Genomic DNA, 20231 nt, shown 5'->3' with positions numbered 1-20231 from the left:
CGCTCACCTGCGCAGGCTTGCGCTGCCAATTCATTCTTAATTGGCCCGTTCAATACTCTTTCAGACGAGTAGCTTCTGAACCGAACCTCCCATACGTGGATTTTAACAATCAAATCCACTTATCGTGCTGGAGTTCCCCCCGAAGGGGAACAGCTTTTTCCCCAGAGCTGTCTCCCTCTTGAACTCTGCCCCTTACTGAGCCCGATTTTTTTAGATTTAAACAGATTTGTGTGTGTTGAGCATCAGTTAGGACAATGTTAGCAACTGTTAGCTTTAATTGTGGGGAAAACGGTAATTTTGAGCTTTTGTCTGCTAATTTCAGCTTTCGGGTTTAAAATGATTTTTGGGGCGTGATCAAAATCAGGACTTATCGCAGAACTGCAAATGCAAAGATGACGCGTCAGTTTCTCATTATTAATCATAGCGGAGTTTTCATATCCAATGAGAAGAGCCAATTTCTTAAATATTTATAAGAGCACGTGTTTTCCAAAGACAAAACCTGACCTGAGACAGACCTGTCTGCCAGTGCCAAGCTCAGCTGTAAAATCCTACGTTGATGACTGGGTGAGACGCATCCGTGGACCCACGTCACGCAGTATTTAGTCGTTCATGAAGTGTCGTATGTGTTTGTTTCCATGATCCACGGGGTTTGTTGCATGTTTTTCCCCGCGATCCTGTCAGGGCCTATACAGCAAAGTTGTGTGTGCTGCAAGCAGTACGAGAATTGGGGAGTGGCAGGCGTTGTCTTTTATCAGGAGTTAGTTCACATTTAGACATATCGCCGTGCTGCTGTGTTCACCTAAATCCTCCAGATTACCAGCAGGGATAATGGTTAAAAAAGACAGGGCAGAGACCTGCTGCACTGAGTCTGCATTTAGACCTGAGGATTGAGGGAAAAAGTCCTCATTTAGTGTTGATATGAACACGATTATCTTTATAATGATATAAATTGTAGTTATGTGTATATTAAATTACAAATGTAGCAGGGCATTAAATTCCTGTTTATTTCTTACATTTTTTAAACTATAAAATCATGGGTCTTCACATGGTTTGTGTCTCATTTTGTGAATCGACTGACAGTTAGTGATGGGTCGTTCATGAATGATTTGTTAATTTTGAACAAATCTTAAATGTAATTCGGGAACTAAGAGTCCTCTCAGGGAGTGATTTGTTCATCCGCGCGTGCACACATTTGTGAAGGGTGGTATCATTCATTTCAAGTCTTGAGTCGTTTATCGCGGAAAGGTGAAAGCCAATCATATGCAATTAGAGCCGGAAAAAGAAATGATCCGTTCATCTCTCAAGTCCTCTATCGGGTCTGAGTCGTTCTTTCATCACGGGCCAATCTTATGCGTTTAGAGCCGGAAAAAGTATTGATCCGTTCATCTCTCGAGTCCTCTATCAAGATTTAGTCATTTGTTCTTTACGGGCCAATTATATGCGTTTAGAGCCGGAAAAAGAATTGAATTGAAAGGTGAACTAATTTTCATGGCTCCTATCGACTCAGACTGTGTATATTGGTTAAGATTATAATTGACTGTCAGTGTAACGTGAACGAACCACTGACATTTGAAGAGGTGAGCTGAGCAAAGAGACAATACATTCATAGACAAAAGAGCAGGTAAACATTGAATTGTTATTTTCTCCTTCTTATTGTATTCTATTTATGACTTATTTGTTGTGTGATCAACCTTTTGGGCTAGTAGTAGATGTGTTTAAAAGCAATTTGTAACATTTTAATAAAATTTTGGCAAATTGAACCAAATGAATGAAATGACTTGAAAAAAGATTAGTTTATTTCGATGAACAAGACTCAAAGATCCGAATCAGTAAAATGATCTGAACTTCCCATCAATACTGACAGTTGCTCGCTCCCCTCCTTCTCCCTTGCTCTGCTGGCCACGCCTACACTTGCCCTTTGCTCGCAGAGCTCCACGCCCACTATGATGCATCTTTTGAAAAAATTCTAAGGTGGACCTGAACCGAAAGTAGGGGGTGTCATGACCCTTTAAAGGCAAAACTGCAAGTGCAAAGATGAAGCTTTGGTTTCTCATTATTATTCATAGCAGAGTTTTATTATCCAATAAGAAGAGCCGGCTTCTTAATTATTCATGACTGTGTGTGTTTCCGAAGGCAAGACACAGACCTGCCAGTGCGAAGCTATGAGAACCTGTTAGTGACTGGGTGAGACCGCGTCCACGGACCCACAGCACACAGTATTTAGCTGTTCATGAAGGGTCGTATGTGTCTGTTTTCTATGATCCACAAGGTTTGTTGCATGTTTTTCCCACGATCATGTCAGGGCCGACACAGCAAAGCTGTTTGTGTGTGGCAAGCATTTTCGTTGGGAGAGCAATACGAATATGGCGAAGAATGGCGGACTTTGTCTTTTATCAGTGGAGTTTGTTCACATTTAGACACATTGCCGTGCTGTTGTGTTCGCCTAAATCCGCCAGATTAACAGCAGGGCAAGAGACCTGCTGCACTAAGTCTGCATTCAGACCTGGGGATTGAGGGAAAAGTCCTAATTTATAGTGTTAATATAAACACGATTATCTTTATAATGATTTAATTTTGGTTGTCTTTATATGTAATTACAAATGACAAATGTAGCAGGGCAATAAATGACTGATTATTTCTTTGTATTTTAACTTTATAAACTATAAAATCATGCGGATCGATCCTAAAGTATCGATATTTTCGATACTGGGAATGTATCAAAAGGATCAATCCTTAAGTAAAAGTATCAATCTTTTCTGGGTGGTTTCTTACTGAGTGATCAGAGATTTTAGAATAGCTCAATAATTATAGTGCCGCATACTCTATAAATATTTACTTAAAAAAGAACATGAATGGGAACTATAATATTCTTCTGCCGTATCTCCGCTAATAAGTCAGCGTTAGCTTACAGCCAGTAGAACAGACACCACACACACCCAGCGAAGGTTGTAAAACTCGAAAACGGAGCTGTATCAGAAATCATTAGAAGTCATTATCTAGGTACCAAGTGGGAATTATTTTAACACAAAAAGGTCGAGCCAAGTTTAATACATACAATTCAGTTTATATTAGGATAAAATCTGATATATGTTCGTATAAACACAGATACACATACAAATTATAAATGTCATATGCTGAGGGGGAATAATTACATATGATTTGATTAATAAATTACTTACGATTAACATGATTACATATCAATTTGCGTAAATCGGCATATATCAGATTTCTGTTACATTTCACAGGGATCAGAATAACATTGTACTCAAGATATTTTGATTTAAATATTTTTGTAGTTCAGTTTAAATAGTTTTAAATAAATTTGTTTATCAAATAAAATACAAAGTTTAGATACACATAATAAATGGGAGAGATTTAACATTATATATTTTTGAATGCCTGTAACACAACTTTAAGAATATACAGTATATTATATTTCTTAGATGACTCCTAAAGAGCATCAGCAATTACAAGAAGCATAGGAGAGATAATTGTGAGGGACCTCCAGCCAATCTCAGTGGTAGAAGATAGAGGATTTATTTTACTTCTCATGACTCTTGACGCACGTTACAAAATCCCTTACAAGAAAAGGAGGATGGACGGTACAATACACAACATGTATGATGACTGTAAAGCCAAAGTAAAGACAACATTAGAAAATGTAAACCATGTGGTGCTAACAACAGATATGTGGACCTCAAAGTCCACAGAGGCATATCTAACTGTCATTTTAACAAATTAGAAAAACAATAATTTGTACTGGAGACATGTAATTTCAGCCCATGACATACAGCTAACAAAATTAGTGCAGAGCTGAGAAGAATTTCTGAAGAATGGAATATAACTCAAAAAGTTGCTTGGAGTTGTCACAGACAACGGTGCAAATATGGTTTCTGCAGTGCATAAGGCTGGGTGGAAACATTACCCATGTTTTGCCCACACATTAAACTTGGTGGTCAAAGATGTATTAAAGGCATATCCTGACATCTGTCAACTGCTGGAAAAATGTAGATGCATCTTTTTTTACACCACAGCACAAGCCTTAGAGAAGCTTAAGGAGTAACAAAAGCAACTAAAGATGACAGAGCACAAACTAATAATTTCAGTGGAGACCAGATGGAACTCCACATTCTATATGTTGGAAAGCCTACAAGAACAACTGTATCCAGTTACAACTGTACTCTCTACTTGGGAAGAGTGAACTTTGTTTTACGAATGAAGAGCGATCTGCTCTCTCCATCTCAATTAAGGCATTGAAACCTTTTGAGGAGGCTACACGTGAAGTGTGAGATGAAAAATATGTTTCTATTTCAAAGATCATTCCCTTGGTGACACTGCTCCTTAAAGCAACTGCTGCCAGTGAGCGTCAAGGTTGCTCTTTTGCCTCTGAGCTGGCAGAGCAATGTCAGCGGAGATTCCATGGAATTGAAGCTATACACAGCCTTGCTGCCAGTACTTTTCTTGACATCAGATTTAAGCACCTAGCATTTCGTGACCAAGATCACATTAAAGCAGTTAAAAAGCGGCTCCTATCAGTTATGCAGAATGTCCACATGGCCACACCTGAGTTAGCTGCTGCACCACAAGAAGCTATCTCAACATCGTAAGGTCTGTGTCATTACCCACAGCAAATTCTTCAGTGACTCCTCTGATGACTCCTTGTACTGAATAAAGAACATCTAAAGAAAGCATATGGGAGAAGTTTGACATCCAGGTCCTATCATCTTAACAACAACAATCGGGAAGCTGTCATTCTTTAATTGAAATGTGTCGCTATGATGAGAAGAAAGTAGTTTCCCGTAACCAAGACCCATTAATTTGGTGGAGAAATCATGAGCAAACTTTCCCTGCTCTTAGCAAACTAGCAAAAAATTTATTGGGATCACTGCATTATCTGTCCCTTCTGAGAGATTTTTTTTCCAAAGCAGGGGAGTTGATCAGTCAAAGAAGAAATCGGCTAAAGGGGAAAAATTTCAACATTCTGTTGTTCCTTCACAAAAAACCTGGAAACTGATTAAATTCAGAAAGCACAAATTAAAGCTGCTGCTTCTAGCCCCAAAGACATCCTTTGTTTTTTTTTGGTCAAGGATTTTTTTAATTTTTGTCAGGCAACTATTTGTTTTATTGTAATTTACTTTTCAAAAACAAAAACAAAAAATGTAATCAGTAAAATAAATAAATACAGGCTCAAAAGGAGTGTAATGTTTTTCATTATATATGGTGCTATTAAGCCGATTATAGTTCTGTAATTTTAATAAATGTAAAAAGGAACCTTAAATCTTGTGTTTTATTTAATAATATTCATAATAAAGTTGATAAACATTTTAAAAAATCACTATAAAATCTTTCATTCAAGTATTGATATCGATGATACTTGTCTTGAAATACTTGGTATCGGAAACAAAAAAAATATTGGTATCGCCCATCCCTACAAACAGAAGTTCGCTCCCCTCCTTCTGCCCTGCTTGCCACGGCCACTCCTGCCTCTGATCGCGGAGCTCCACGCCCATTATTATGTATTTTTTTTTTAAATTCTAAGGTAGACTTGAACTGAAAGTGGGGGGTGTCATGGCCCTTTAAGAGCAGTTGTTTGAAAGGTTTTTGTTAAGGTAAAAGTATGCATTTATGCATGTATGAGTTTATTTAATTTAGTTTTTTTATTATTATAATTTATTATTTTATGATTTACTCATCATGTGTTTCTTTGTGTTTTCTTCTGGTCTGAGTAAAATTATGTAACATTTTGGAGCAAATATGCAAAACAGCAAAGCAAAACTTGAAGCTAAAATAGCAAATATCTCCACAGCTACAGTGAATTTTCCAGGAGAACTGACATAAGCTGGTATAAACGTGATCCACACAGCACAGAATATGAGCATACTGAAAGTGATGAATTTAGCTTCATTGAATTTATCAGGCAACTTTCGAGCCAGAAAAGCCAGAATGAAACACAATATAGCCAGTAAGCCAATATAACCAAGAACAGCCCAAAAGCCAAATGCTGAACCTAAATTACATTCTAGAATTATTCTTTCTTGGTAATAATTCATGTTCATGTATGGGAAAGGAGGAGATAATGTTAACCAAAGCACACAAATTACAACCTGTAACAGAGTGAAAGTAATTACACTGAGTTTTTGCTGTAAGGGCCCAAACCACTTCATGACATTACTTCCTGGAAGTGTAGCTTTGAAGGCCATTAACACCACTATTGTTTTCCCCAGAACACATGAGATGCAGAGAACAAAAGTGATCCCAAACGCTGTGTGACGCAACATACAGGACCACTCAGTGGGTCGACCAATGAAAGTGAGTGAACAGAGGAAACACAGAGTCAGTGAGAAGAGCAGCAGGAAGCTTAGCTCCGAGTTGTTGGCTTTTACTATTGGTGTGTCCTTATGCACAAAGAAAATGATAGCAATACCCAAAGTAAAAGACACACCCAATAAAGAAAATATTATTAAAACAATTCCCATCACATCCTCAAATGATAAGAATTCAACGAGTTTTGGGACACATGTATCTCTCCATTTGTTGGACCAAAATTCTGGAGGACACTTGAGACACATCACTGAATCTGAGAATTAAAAACAAAACAAACAAAAAAAAAAAATATATATATATATATATAAATTAATAATTTTATTAATAATTTTATATTTTTTCAATTCACACTGTACCTGTCTTATTACTTATTTCCCCTTCTGCACATTGAATACAGTCATAACAGCAAAGAGGTTTTCCTTTTTTCACAGCCTTCCTAGTGCCCATGGGACAGCTTTCACTGCAAACAGACACAGGCACCTGTAGAACAATATTTTGTACCATTAAAATGCATGCTTTTCATTTATGATATGTATCAGATGCTCCCAAATCTTACCTGATGTTGATTCTTGGCCCACATGATGGTGATGTTATTAAAGGAAAGTTGAAATTCTGGTTGTAGGGAGGCATCATAGAAACCCACTTTAACAAACTTTGTTGCCCCTTCTTCCCCCTGCTGCCAGTTCAAGAGATCATACCTTGCTGCCGGATCTCCATTTTTATCAAAGAATACCTTTTCACCCGTTTCAGTGAAAAAACTCACTTCCCTTAGGGCTTGAAGTACCTGTAAATTTCAAATATGTACAATTTCAATACATACAAATAGAAAATTTGTAAACATCTGACAAGAAATTCCCCAATCTACAATATGTACACTACCTGCCATGTATTACATTCTCTTTGATTTGTGTCCCATTTTGAACAGCCAACTGAGCTGTTCAGTGCATGTGCAATGGCAAACACAGCCTTGTAAACATTATTGGCTATTTGTAATTCTGTAACATCTGTGTACTGGTTCTGCACATTGTTTAAACTTTCATTGCCTGTGCACATGCTCTTGCTTTCAGAACTTTGTTCTGTGGAAAGTCTACATTGAAACACTGATTCCCACAACTCTTTGTACAGATATATGTTGGAAGATGGGTGGATTTTAATTAGAAATTCCCTTAATCCTTGAATTTCAGCTTTTGGGATGGCAAAGCCCATAGACCCTCTAAGAATGTATTGCCATTTACCAGTAGCAATGTTCATATCAGAGATCCAGGATTCACTACCAATCCACTGTAGCCCAGTAATGTTCTGTTTAGCTAATTCCAATAAAAGAACTTCCATGTCTGAGTATGATACAAAGGCAACAATCACTTTTGAGCTTGATTTCTTTACAACATCCACGATTCTTAAAATTTCCTCCCTGGGATGAGTCCTGAAGAATGCTTCAGAAAATTCTACACAGACTCCAAATTCTGTAGCTGCTTTGATAAAAGTGTTCATGCCATTGTTTCCATAGTCATTATCACTGCAAAGAGCCCCTACCCAGGTCCAGCCAAAATACTTGACTAGTTTGGCCAGTGCTCTGCTCTGGTAATAATCACTTGGAACAGTCCTGAAAAATGAGGGATGTTTCTTTCTGTCGCTGAGGCAGGCACATGTTGCAAAATGACTAATCTTTGGGGTTAAAAAAAAGAAAAAAGGGAAAAGAAGAAAATAAAATGTTTTTATTTTCATTTATTTGTTTTTTTTATCTTCACCACTATTGCAAAAAAAAAAAAAAAAAAAAAAAAAGTCAGAAACGCCTAGTTTGTGATTTAAACAATCGGAAGAAAGCTACTTACCACCGGTAAATGCAGCGGTCCAACAGTGGCAGAGATGGCAATGGTAGGAGTAGAGGATGTTTCTGCTATGATTGCTTGGACTGTTTTTGGTCTTTGACAGGATAAATGTGAGGCATTTTCCCCATTAACTAATGACAGAGAGGCTCTGAGAGCCATTTCAATGGATCCACATGAATCAAAGATTCTGTAACCCAAACTTAGACCAGGAAGAATATCAGCTCTCTTGTTGATTTCCTCAATGGCATATATCATTGTCTGTGCATTTTGAAATTCTCTGAGACTCAAACTACAGAAAGAAAAAAATAAATAAATAGAATGAAGGCATGCAAATATTCGATAAAAAAAGTATGCAATGAAAAGGTTAAAAAGTACACACTGGTATTTTTAAATATGAATGTCATAGAAGCACAGGGTAAAACATGTATTCAAACATCATGTGTCTTTTTTTTTTTTTTTTTTTTACCTTATTTTAACTTTTTTCAGTCAACATGTTTCTCCCTATACACTTACCTCTTGCATTTTGGCTGTTCTGGTTTTGATGTGAATGTGGGCATAATTTCCTCCCAGCTGTTGTGGAAAGAGAAAATGCCCCCGATTGTCACATCACCGTCTTTGCTAAACTGAGGTATGTTAGGAGGCCCCAATAACTTGCATGGAGGGTTGGCTGCTCTCACTAGTGTAAAAAAAAGCCAGGTGTGTAAGAAAACCATTCTAAGGTCCTAACTGGTAGTTTACTCTCTGCCACTGTCTTATATAACAGCGCTTGGGTCCCTGTACTCTGGTTTCCATGTTGTGGGTGTTGCTTACTGAATTTCACATTTTCTGCTCTTAAAGGGATAGTTCAGCCAAAAGTGAAAATCTACTCACTATTTGCTCACTATATGGGGGGTAGTTGTAGCAAGAGAACTGAAGACCGGTGGGGTGGGATAGGTGAGGTTCGCTGGGGCACTTCAGATCATTTTGGAAGGGCACTTTCTATCCAAGACTAAAAAGGGCATGTGCACTGCGCAGGTTGAGCCCTATGTGTGCACGTGCCTGGAGTTAATAGTTACAGGTTTCCAACTTTCTATAGGATTTTAAGTAAAACATATCTAGGGCAGGCCTATTTATTCATTCATTCATTTTATTTTTACGGTTTAGCCACTTTATTAATCTGGAGTCGCCACTGTGAAATGAACCGCCAACTTATCCAGCATATGTTTTATGCAGCGGATGCCCTTCCAGCTGCAACCCATCACTGGGAAATATCCATACACACCCATTCACACACACATACACTATGGTCAATTTTAGCATACCTAATTCACCTATACCACGTCTTTGGACTTGTGAGGAAAACCTGAGCACCCAGAGGAAACCCACATGAACATGGGGAGAAATGCCAACTGACCCAGCTGAGGTTTGAACCAGCAATCTTCTTGCTGTGAGGCGCAGACCCCCAGTCCTATGTACTTTATTCATTTTCTTTTTTTCTATGCCGTTCGAAATGCTGCAGGTGATTGAAGGTTTAATATGTTTATATGTTCTGTATGATGCTGTTCGCATGTTAAAATAAATCAGTGTATATAAAAAATATATATATATATATATATATATATATATATATATATATATATATATATATATATATATATATTAGGGATGTGCGGAGCAGCTGGTATTTGTATTTGTATTTGTATTTGTATTTGTTAAGGGGGAAAAGTATTTGTATTTGTATTTGTATTCGAGTAAAATTCAAAATGCCGCAAAAATATATATTTTTTCTATTACACTTCTAATTTACGTTATAGTGAAAGTATTGTTTAATTATACCCATTATATAAATTATAGATATGCAATATTGGTTGTTGTTTTTGAACATGTGACAAGAAATGTAATTGAAAAGAAAATAACATAGAAGCCATTATCTCATCCATGGTTAAACCAACAACTAATAAAATACCATTGTGAATATTATGAACCCCACCACCACCGTTCTTGTTGAAGGACACTGAATAGACAGAATAAAAACAAATAATATTTAAAAAAAACTGTTCTTCTTCTAAAAGAAATTCTTTCCAATGGACAGAATTCCAAAAACTAAAATTAACTAAATAAATCTAAATAAAACCCTGCCTGGGAGATCTGGCAGAACAAAAGTATTCTATATAATACTAAAAGATACAGCCCTGCTATTGTCATCTGGCAGAATGTGGCTGTGTTGATGGTTTGGTGCTTGTGGAGGTTTTAGCAGAGCAAAGCTGTGCTGATTGAGGGGATTGATGCTTGTGGGGGGTTCACAGACAGTATCAGGAGAGGATGCTTTTAGTGCATGTGATAATACATTACATAGAAGGTTGCTCGGTGGCACAGTGAGTAGCACTGTCGCCTCACAGCAAGAAGGTTGCTGGTTCGAGCCTCGACTGGGTTCTCCCCATGTTGGCGTGGGTTTCCTCCGGGTGCTCCGGTTTCCCCCACAGTCCAAACACATGCAATATAGGTGAATTGGGTGAGCTAAATTGTCCCTATTGTATGTGTGCGAAAGAGAGTGTATGGATGTTTCCTAGTGCTGGGTAGCAGCTGGAAGGGCAGCCACTGTGTAAAACATATGCTGGATAAATTGGTGGTTCATTCCACCGTGGCAAACCCAGATTAATAAAGGGACTAAGCCGAAAAGAAAATGAATGATTATGCATAGAAGATGTTGACAGATGTTTAATATCTCTGCCTCTGCTGATTTCACTTTTGCACACATTACATACAGAATCACTTTGTTTTATCTGCAGCACCACTGACTGTAAAATGCTTCCACAAAGAACATGAAGTTTTATTTTTTTTTACTGGTGGAGGACTAAGAAATGGCTCAGCAGCACTCTCACTCTTTTTCATGGTGCCCAAATGTATTTGAGGAGTTTCAAGTTAATAAAAAGTGACGGGAAGCTATGCTAAGGTTAACTAGCCTATAGCATATATCTTGCTGTCTGCAAAAGACAGTAATGTAGAAGTACCATATAACTCCCATAGGTGCATACTATTCGACACAACTGCAAAAGCATCGTTTTAACCTTTATAAACAAACGTTAACGTTACTCTGTCAACAGTCTATTGTCTAAATTACCGCGCTAACAGAGCTAACGTTGCGTAAACAGAGCACCCAGTTGCAAACTTCAAAAATGCAGCGTAATGGAAAATCCCGAACAAACTCCGCTACAAGTTTATGAACTGCATCTGGAACCCAATTAAGGTACAAAATAGTGATGCAGAGAAGTATTTTTTTTCGCTCAACCGAGCCTTCTCTGTCTGCTGCTGTGGAGAAGCGTGTGCCAGAGACCTTTTACCTCCGCCCCGCCCTCCGTCTCTCTCTCTCTCTCTCTCGCTCTCTCTCTCACTCACGCACTGTGGTCTCAGGAGGAAACGCAGCTTTTTGATATAATGCTTTTCTTGCTCCCGAATACAAATAATTTTTCAAGTATTTGTTCGAACTAAGTGTTCGTAAAAACACGCTATTCGTGCCTTTCCGAATACCGTATTCGGGTTCGGCTCCACCCTTAATATATATATATATATATATATATATATATATATATATAGAGAGAGAGAGAGAGAGAGAGAGAGAGAGAGAGAGATTTAGATTCCAGAACAAATCTTTGCTAACTTTCACCGTCTTTCTGCACTTCTTCTCCCTGCTTATTTTTAACTTTTATTTTTATTTTATTTTGCACCTTCATTGAAACAATACTTGACCTCCATAACTAAGTGATAATTGCACATATTTGAGATCTTAAACTAAAGTTGGCTTAATAACCATCAAAGAACATTCTGGGTAAAGCGTCCAGTTTTGAGTCAAGCGGAATCTTTAGATAAGTGCTTTGCACTTAAAGTAATAGTCCCGCTAAGCTCACAGGCTGTTTGCATATGTGCTTCTGACTTGTTGAGGAACCAAAATGAATGGGACAGAATATTAATCATAAATCAAATCATGTTTCATCTTTTAATACTTGTTTGAAAATCATTTGATGTTCATAACAGCCTGAAGTCTGGAAAGCATAGACATCGCCAGATGCTGGGTTTCATCCCTGTTGATGCTCTGCCAGGCCTCTACTGCAACTGTCTTCAGTTCCTGCTTGTTCTTGGGGCATTTTCTCTTCAGCCTTGTCTGTAACAAGTGAAATGAATGCTCAATGGGATTCTGGTTAGGGGATTGACTTGGCAATTGCACAACATTCCACTTATTTTCCTTTAAAAACTTGCTGGTTGCTTGTGAAATATGCTTTGGGTCATTGTCAATATGTACTGTGATGCACAATCCAATGAGTTCTGAAGCACTTGGTTGAATATGAGCAAATAATGTTGCCCAAAAGACAGAACTCATTCTGCTGCTTTTGTCAACAGTCTTATCATGAATAACTACAAAAAACACCACCATGCTTCACTGCTTAGAATCTTGAGCAGTTCCTTTCCTTTTGCATACTGTTCTCTTCCCATAACGCTGGTACAAGTTGATCTTGGAGTCATTTCTCCATAAGAAGTTGCTCCAGAACTGTGAAGGCTTTTTTAGAACTGTAATTTGGCCTTCCTCTTTTTGAAACTCTCCAAAGGTTTACATCTAGTGATGAACCCTCTGTATTCACTCTGGTAAAGCATCTCCAGAAGAGTGTTCTTGATCTGTCCAACTGTTGTGAAGGATTTTTTTCTTCACAAGGATAAAAAAAAAAAAATCTAGCACAGTTTTTTTCAGTGGTCTTCCGGGTCTTTTGGCGTTGCTGAACTCAATGGTGTGTTCTTTTTTAAAGAATGTTCTAAACAGTTGTTTTGGCCATGCCTAATGTTTTTGCTATCTCATGGGTTTGTTTTGTTATTTCAACCAAATGATGGCTTGCTTGACTGATAGGGACAGCTCTTTGGATCTCATCAGTTGATAGCAACACCATATTCAAAATACAAATAGCACACTTATAATAAACTCTGGACCTTTTATCTGCTTGTTGTAATTGGGATAATAAGGAAAACACACAGCTGGTCATTGAACAGTTGAGTGGCTAATTGTCCCATTACTTTTGGTCCCTAAACAAGTGGGAGGCATATTTGCAAACTGTTGTAATCCCTACACTGTTCACCTAATTTGGATTTAAGTTTCTTCAAATTAAAGCTGATAGTCTGCAGTCAAAGTCAATGAAGAGTGTGAGGACCAAGCAATATATCTAGGTACTCCTTTGAATTCTAGGCCATAAAAGTGCACCTCAAGTTTCAAATCAAAAATTGTGGTTACCACAGTCAACCATGGTAAGCACAAAGTATTTATGGTTTTGTTATACTTACCATACTCTCACTGGCTATAGCTGTGGTTATACAGATCTGAATATGGGAGGTCTGAGGTTAAGCTGGTGGGAGGGAGTAGCTAAATTTAGCTGTAAGGACAGATCAGCAATTCAGAAATTATGGCCGGATGACGCCTGACCAGGGAAAAGCTGGAGATATGAGGAATCATGTCAGTGCTGTTGGGATGATGGGCAACAGTGGTGATGAAGCAAGAATGAGCCAAGGTGGAGCAGATAAGTTGGAGAGCTGAAGTGGAGTGTACAGGCAAGAGGCAGAGATGAATGGACAACACCACTGGATGATGCTGGTGACAGGAAGTCCCACATAATTACATAGGCTGAGGGTAAGCAGGGGGTAACAATTACAGGGCTGTAAGAATGACAGCAGGGATGGAGGGAACAGACAGCCAGAAACATGTATGTGCAGCAAAGTAAAGAGTGGGTGTTTAATGATGAGGAACTGACTGATATAGAGAAGTAGTTGGACAGAATCAATGACTTTGTTTACATGGACATCATTAATCAAATTATTTGCTTTAATTAATTAAGAGAAAAATAAGACTAAGGTGTTTACATGAGATGCTTTTTGAGTGCTACTTTCAAGATCCCGTTTTACATGTTATAGCACATATTTCGATTAACGTCATTGTGCTATCCGCATTTTTTTCCGGAGTTTCATGTCATTTCGGATGTTTAATTTTTGATTTGTCGACTTTAACTGCAGTTTGGCACTTGCACTTTAATTCACGAACATTTCATGCATGCCCTCCGTGACAAACCAGATATAGGATGCAACTATGAACTGCTGGAAGAGTGATGTTTTAATGAAAGTTCATACCGCATGATGAATGGAAGAAAAAAACCCTCAGCATTTTGCGATGCAGGTGTCTGTGGTTTGCACTAACTGGTGCAAAGAGTGTCAGCCGTACATGTGTGGAGTATCCTGTCGCAAACCACTGCGAAAAGTCCTACATGAGGGTAATATTTCACTTATGGTGTTTACATGTCTGTAATGCACTTCAATAATGCGACTAAAATCGACATATTCCACACGTCTTAATTCAATTTCTATTTAGTTTGATTATGACCTTAACCTGATTAAAAAAAATCAAAAATCGCTGTTTACATGGTTAACTCTTAATCAGTGTATTGTCTTAATCGCATTAAAATCGAATTATTGGTGTCCATGTAAACGAAGTCAATGAGGGCACTTAAAAGTAACTGCTTGACAAAACCTGCAGGGGGAAAGTAACAGTCCACAAATCTCCAGTCTGTCGCAATCCACTTAAACTCCCCTAACAAGCATTGTTGTCAGGTCACACACCTGGCCATTAAATTAACTGCAGAGTTCCTACTCCATCTATTCAGTTGATGACATATTGTGACATGCAGCTCTCTAGCTGATGATCTGAGTAGCGGGTATTGGCTGGCTGTTCTCTGGTTCAGAAATGTGTCTAGTGCTATTATAAACAAAGAACCACTGAAACTCTCCTGGGAAACCTCCCCAAACATCTGCAGTCTGCAGGCAGTTGAGCCATGTATAGTAGTACAAGTGGAGTGTATGATCCGAGTACATGTAGGATGAAAGGTAATAAAAGTACACAAATGAAAAATATAAAGACTAATAACTTCATTATATTCACTATAAAGCAAAAAATAAACCACACATAACTGAAATAACTGATAGATGTGACTCAATGTTAAACAGTTTATGGAAATTAAATTGAGGTGGCAATGGAAAACTTTAATAATCTTTAAGACAACAATAAAAAAAAATCTTCCTCAATATCTCACTTCACAATTGTTTTATTTCCATAAAGAAACATGAGTGTAAAAAGCCAACCATTCATTCTTTTTCTTTTGACTAAGTCCCTTTATTTATCAGGGATCGCCACAGCGAAATGAACTGCCAACTTATCCAGCATATGTTTTACACAGCGGAAACCCTTCCAGTTACAACCTACTGGGAAACATCCATGCATACTCATTCACACACATACACTAAGGCCCATTTAGTTAATTCAATTCACCTATATCATATATCCTTGGACTGTAGGGGAAACCAGAGCACCAGGAAGAAACCCACGACATCAAATAGCAAAGTGGATGCAAACTCCAAACAGTAATGCCAACTGACCCAGACAGGACTCGAACCAGCAACCTACTTGCTGTGAGGCGACAGTGCTAACCACTGAGCCACCGTGTCACCCTCAAAAGCAACCAGAGTAAGTGATTCATACTGCCAGACCCAAAGGACATGAAGATGCAATAAAAGGTAGCACCATCACTGTTGTGCTTCAGAGGTTTCTGCCTTGCATATATATTAGCATGGCAAAGAAGATTGTGTCACTGCCAGTACTGCTGCTGATAGTGTATGGCATAAGTGTTTCAGCTTTGGCACAAGTCTGCAGACTGCTGAGTCAGCCTGCACTCCCTCTACTTTCTGCAGAAAGAGACATCAACATTGGGGCAATATTCTCAATCCACATTAGTGCTCTGCTAAAGATGCATTCTTTTACTTTCAAGCCAGAGTCAACTGCATGCATCAGGTTTGTAATATGATATAATAATATAAAATGATTGATTTGTTTATACTTTGTACAGTTTAATGCAAATAATGCTTTATTTTTACAGCTTAAGTTTGCGTGAGTTTAAATTTGCTCAAACACTGATTTTTGCCATCGAAGAGATTAATAACAACACACAGCTATTGCCTGGTGTGTCTTTGGGCTATAAGATATATGATTCATGTGGCTCAATAGCTCAAGCTATATTCTCAGGCATGGCTTTGATGAATGGTTATGAAGAAACTTTGAGCGATACATCCTGCTCTAGACCACCAGCTGTTAATGCCATTGTAGGAGAGTCAAACTCCTCTCCCACCATAGCCTTGGCTTCTATAGCTGGTCCATTCAGTTTACCTGTTGTAAGAACCCTTGCTTATTGGCTTGTTATTGTGGCAAGTGTTTTTTTTTTCCTTTTTTTTTTTTTCATTAGTTGCACAATCTTTAATGCAAGTATGTAAATTGTATTTACAGTATAATTATATACTGTATATATTACTTTTGATTAAATAAGTGAATAAAATATTCTGTTTCTCCTCTTGCAGATCAGTCACTTTGCCACATGTGCCTGCTTGAGTAACAGAAAAAGGTATGCATCCTTCTTTAGAACGATCCCCAGTGACTATTACCAAAGCAGAGCACTGGCTCAGCTTGTTAAGCACTTTGGCTGGACCTGGGTTGGTACAGTCAGGAGTCGCAGTGATTATGGCAATAATGGCATTGCAACATTCGAGGAAGCAGCAAAAAAAGAGGGGATTTGTATTGAATACTCAGAGGCCATATTAAGAACTGATCCACAAGATCAATTTCTGAAGACAGTAGAAGTGATAAAGAAGGGCACTGCGAGGGTTGTGTTAGCTTTTGTTGCATTAAGAGATTTTTACCCACTTTTAAAAGAAATTGCGCAACAAAACATTACAGGGCTGCAGTGGGTTGGCAGTGAATCTTGGATAACATCCCGAACTGTAGCAGAAACAAAGGAATATAGTTTCCTTTCTGGAGCTGTGGGCTTTTCTATAGCAAATGTCAAACTTGTGGGCCTACTAGATTTTCTAGTGAATGTGCACCCTGATCATGAACCGAAAAATAAACTTTTAAAAGAATTCTGGGAAACAACATTCCAGTGCTCTTTTAATAACAGAGGAAGCGTTGGGTGTACTGGCTCAGAGAAACTAGCAAACTTACAAAATGAATATACTGATGCCTCAGAGCTACGGATAGCCAATAAAGTGTACACAGCAGTGTATGCTGTTGCACATACACTACACAATATATTTCAAGACTTCAAATCAGCCAACAGGAGCAAATTAAAACAACCAACACCTCAAATGGTGGGTGAAAAATTAGATATAGGATATAGGAATAGGATTCAGGGATGAATGAATTTGTCATAATAGTTTTAATATTTCTCCTCAGGTACTGAACTATATGAAAGATGTAAGATTCACTGTCAAAACAGGTGAAGAAATATTTTTTGATACAAGTGGTGATCCAGTGGCAAGATATGATCTTGTGAACTGGCAACCTTCTGGGGATGGAAGTCTGCAGTTTAAAAATGTGGGCATCTATGACAGTTCACTTCCTTCAGAGAAATGTCTTCAGGTTAATCAGGAACATGTGCTATGGGCAGATAACAGTAGACAGGTATTATTTTCTACTGTATCAAAATAAGGTAATGAGAAAATTCTCAAAACAATCAATTTGGCATATTTGTTTTAAAATATATGACATCAGAGAGTCAAAAAGCTTTTGAAAATACAACAGTATTTAGAAGTATATTACAGTCAGTATATTACATTTAAATATTTAATCATACTCCTATAGGCCTTTTATATGACAGCTTATTTTTTCATAGTTGCCTGTATCCGTGTGCAGTGAGAGCTGCCCCCTTGGAACTAGGAAGGCTGTGCAAAAAGGAAGACCGGTCTGCTGTTTTGATTGTATTCCATGTGCAGATGGAGAAATAAGTAACAACACTGGTAAAGCAGTTCATGCTGGTTAACTCTCAAAAAAGTACTTTGAATTAAAATTTATTGTCCAATCCTCACACTGTTCCTTTTCCCCCCTGACAGACTCTAGTGACTGCTCTCCTTGTGATGAGGAGTACTGGTCAAATGAAAGAAAAGAAAAATGTGTGTTAAAAGTGATCGAATTCCTCTCTTATACTGAAATCATGGGGATGGTGCTTTGTATATTCTCCTTTATTGGATTGTTATTAACAGCAATGGTATCTTTTTTGTTCTATCTTCACAAAGAAACACCTATTGTCAGAGCCAACAACTCAGAACTGAGCTTCCTGCTGCTCTTCTCACTCTCACTGTGTTTTCTTTGTTCACTCACTTTCATTGGTCGTCCCACTGAGTGGTCCTGTATGTTGCGTCACACAGCATTTGGGATCACTTTTGTCCTCTGTATTTCCTGTGTTCTGGGGAAAACAATAGTGGTGTTAATGGCCTTCAGGGCTACACTTCCGGGAAGTAATGTCATGAAATGGTTTGGGCCTACACAACAACGACTCAGTGTTGTTTTTTTAACATTAATACAGGTGATTATCTGTGTTGTTTGGTTAACTGTCTCTCCTCCATTCCCATATAAGAATTTGAGCTATTACAGAGAAAAGATCATCCTGGAATGTAATTTGGGTTCAGCTTTGGGATTTTGGGCCGTTCTGGGTTATACTGGCCTGCTATCTGTCTTGTGTTTTATTTTAGCTTTTCTTGCTCGTAAACTCCCTGATAACTTCAATGAAGCCAAGTTCATCACATTTAGTATGCTCATATTTTGTGCTGTTTGGCTCACATTCATTCCAGCTTATGTCAGCTCTCCTGGAAAATTCACAGTAGCAGTGGAGATATTTGCTATCTTATCTTCAAGTTTTGGTTTACTATTTTGCATATTTGCTCCGAAATGTTACATAATTTTACTCAAACCAGAAAAAAACACAAAGAAACAAATGATGGGAAAGTCGTCTTCTAAAACTATTTAAAATCATACAAGTAAACAACATTTTCTGTCTTGTGGTTAGCATTCTTATTTTCAACATAATACTTGTTGATTGTTTTCTTTCTTTATTTAAACTAAGAGGGCACATTGAAACCATGTAGACATGTCATAACACAACAGATGTAGTATGATTTGATACATTCATCCAACAAACCAACCTTTCCATTTAGAGATTAGTTTTTTAATAATCCTTAAATAAAATTATTTTGAAAAAACATAATGTAATTTTTCAAATCAAACAATATAGTATAGAAGAATTGTTGACATTTTTGCAGATTTATAAAAAATAAATAAATAAATACACAAACTGAAATATCACATTGTACAAAATATTCAGACCCTTTTGTCAGTTTTAAGTAGTAGCACCCTTTTAATGAGCTATACATTTTTTGAGGGAAAGGTGCAATATGTTTTTTACACCTAGATTTAGGGATCCCCTGCCATTTGTTTTTGCAGATTCTCTTCAGCTCTGTCAGGTTGGATGGTACATGTTGATGGACAGCCATTTTTAGATCTCTCCAGAGATGCTCAATTGTGTTTCGATCAGGGCTCTGTTTGGGCCATTCAGTCACGGAGTTGTTGTGAAGCTACTCCTTCAGTCGGCTTCTCTGATCATAACGTGGTACACCTCCTCCCAGTATATAAATCTGTGCTGAGGAGGGAGAAGGTGCGGAAGAGGGAAATTAAAGTATGGTCAGAGGACAATTCACTGGCCCTTCAGGGTTGTTTCGATTGTACAGACTGGTCCGTTTTTAAAGAGACATCTGAAAGTATTGATGAACTTACAGAAGTAGTGTGTGATTACATATCTTTTTGCACAGATATGATTATCCCTCACAAAACTGTTATTGACTTTCCAAATAACAAACCTTGGCTGTCAAATGACACAAAATCTCTCCTGCAAAGTAAACATAAATATTTTAAACAGGGTGATATGAGCTCAGTTAAGCAATTAAAAAAGGCAGTGAGAGTGCAAATAAACAAGGATAAAATTAGGTATAAGGACAAAATTGAGAAACAGCTGAGCAGTAATAATTTAAGATCAGCCTGGCAAGGGGTGAAGGCAATGGCTGGGTGTAAAGAAGATAGAGGGGGCAGTGAAATCAATTTAAATGGTTTTAGTTCTGCGAGAGAGTTTGCTGAGGAACTAAATACATTTTACTTAAGGTTTGATGAGGATGATTTTAAGTCAGAAAATGACAATTTAAAAC

General features: G+C 37.8%; 2 protein-coding genes across 2 annotated transcripts; one reads left to right on the top strand and one right to left on the bottom strand.

The window, feature by feature from the left end:
• Nucleotides 1–5086: 5086 nt before the first annotated feature.
• olfce1p (olfactory receptor C family, e1, pseudogene) lies at nt 5087–8909 on the bottom strand. The gene is made up of 6 exons (XM_068214921.2): nt 8667–8909; nt 8157–8442; nt 7204–7989; nt 6881–7108; nt 6681–6804; nt 5087–6577 (listed from the first exon to the last, which is right to left on the bottom strand). The coding sequence occupies exons 1-6, from the start codon at nt 8864–8866 to the stop codon at nt 5679–5681; spliced, it is 2523 nt and encodes an 840-aa protein (XP_068071022.2). The 5' UTR covers nt 8867–8909; the 3' UTR covers nt 5087–5678.
• A 6842-nt stretch (nt 8910–15751) lies between these two features.
• On the top strand, nt 15752–19301 carry olfcd3 (olfactory receptor C family, d3). Its single transcript, XM_691662.10, has 6 exons — nt 15752–16002; nt 16088–16379; nt 16563–17348; nt 17434–17661; nt 17873–17996; nt 18090–19301. The coding sequence occupies exons 1-6, from the start codon at nt 15782–15784 to the stop codon at nt 19001–19003; spliced, it is 2565 nt and encodes an 854-aa protein (XP_696754.5). The 5' UTR covers nt 15752–15781; the 3' UTR covers nt 19004–19301.
• The last annotated feature ends 930 nt before the right edge of the window (nt 19302–20231 follow it).

Source organism: Danio rerio, chromosome 18 (genome assembly GCF_049306965.1).
Source record: "Danio rerio strain Tuebingen ecotype United States chromosome 18, GRCz12tu, whole genome shotgun sequence".
Lineage (NCBI taxonomy): Eukaryota > Metazoa > Chordata > Actinopteri > Cypriniformes > Danionidae > Danio > Danio rerio.
Note: the sequence above shows the minus strand (reverse complement) of the source record. Positions and strands in the feature narration are given on the sequence as shown.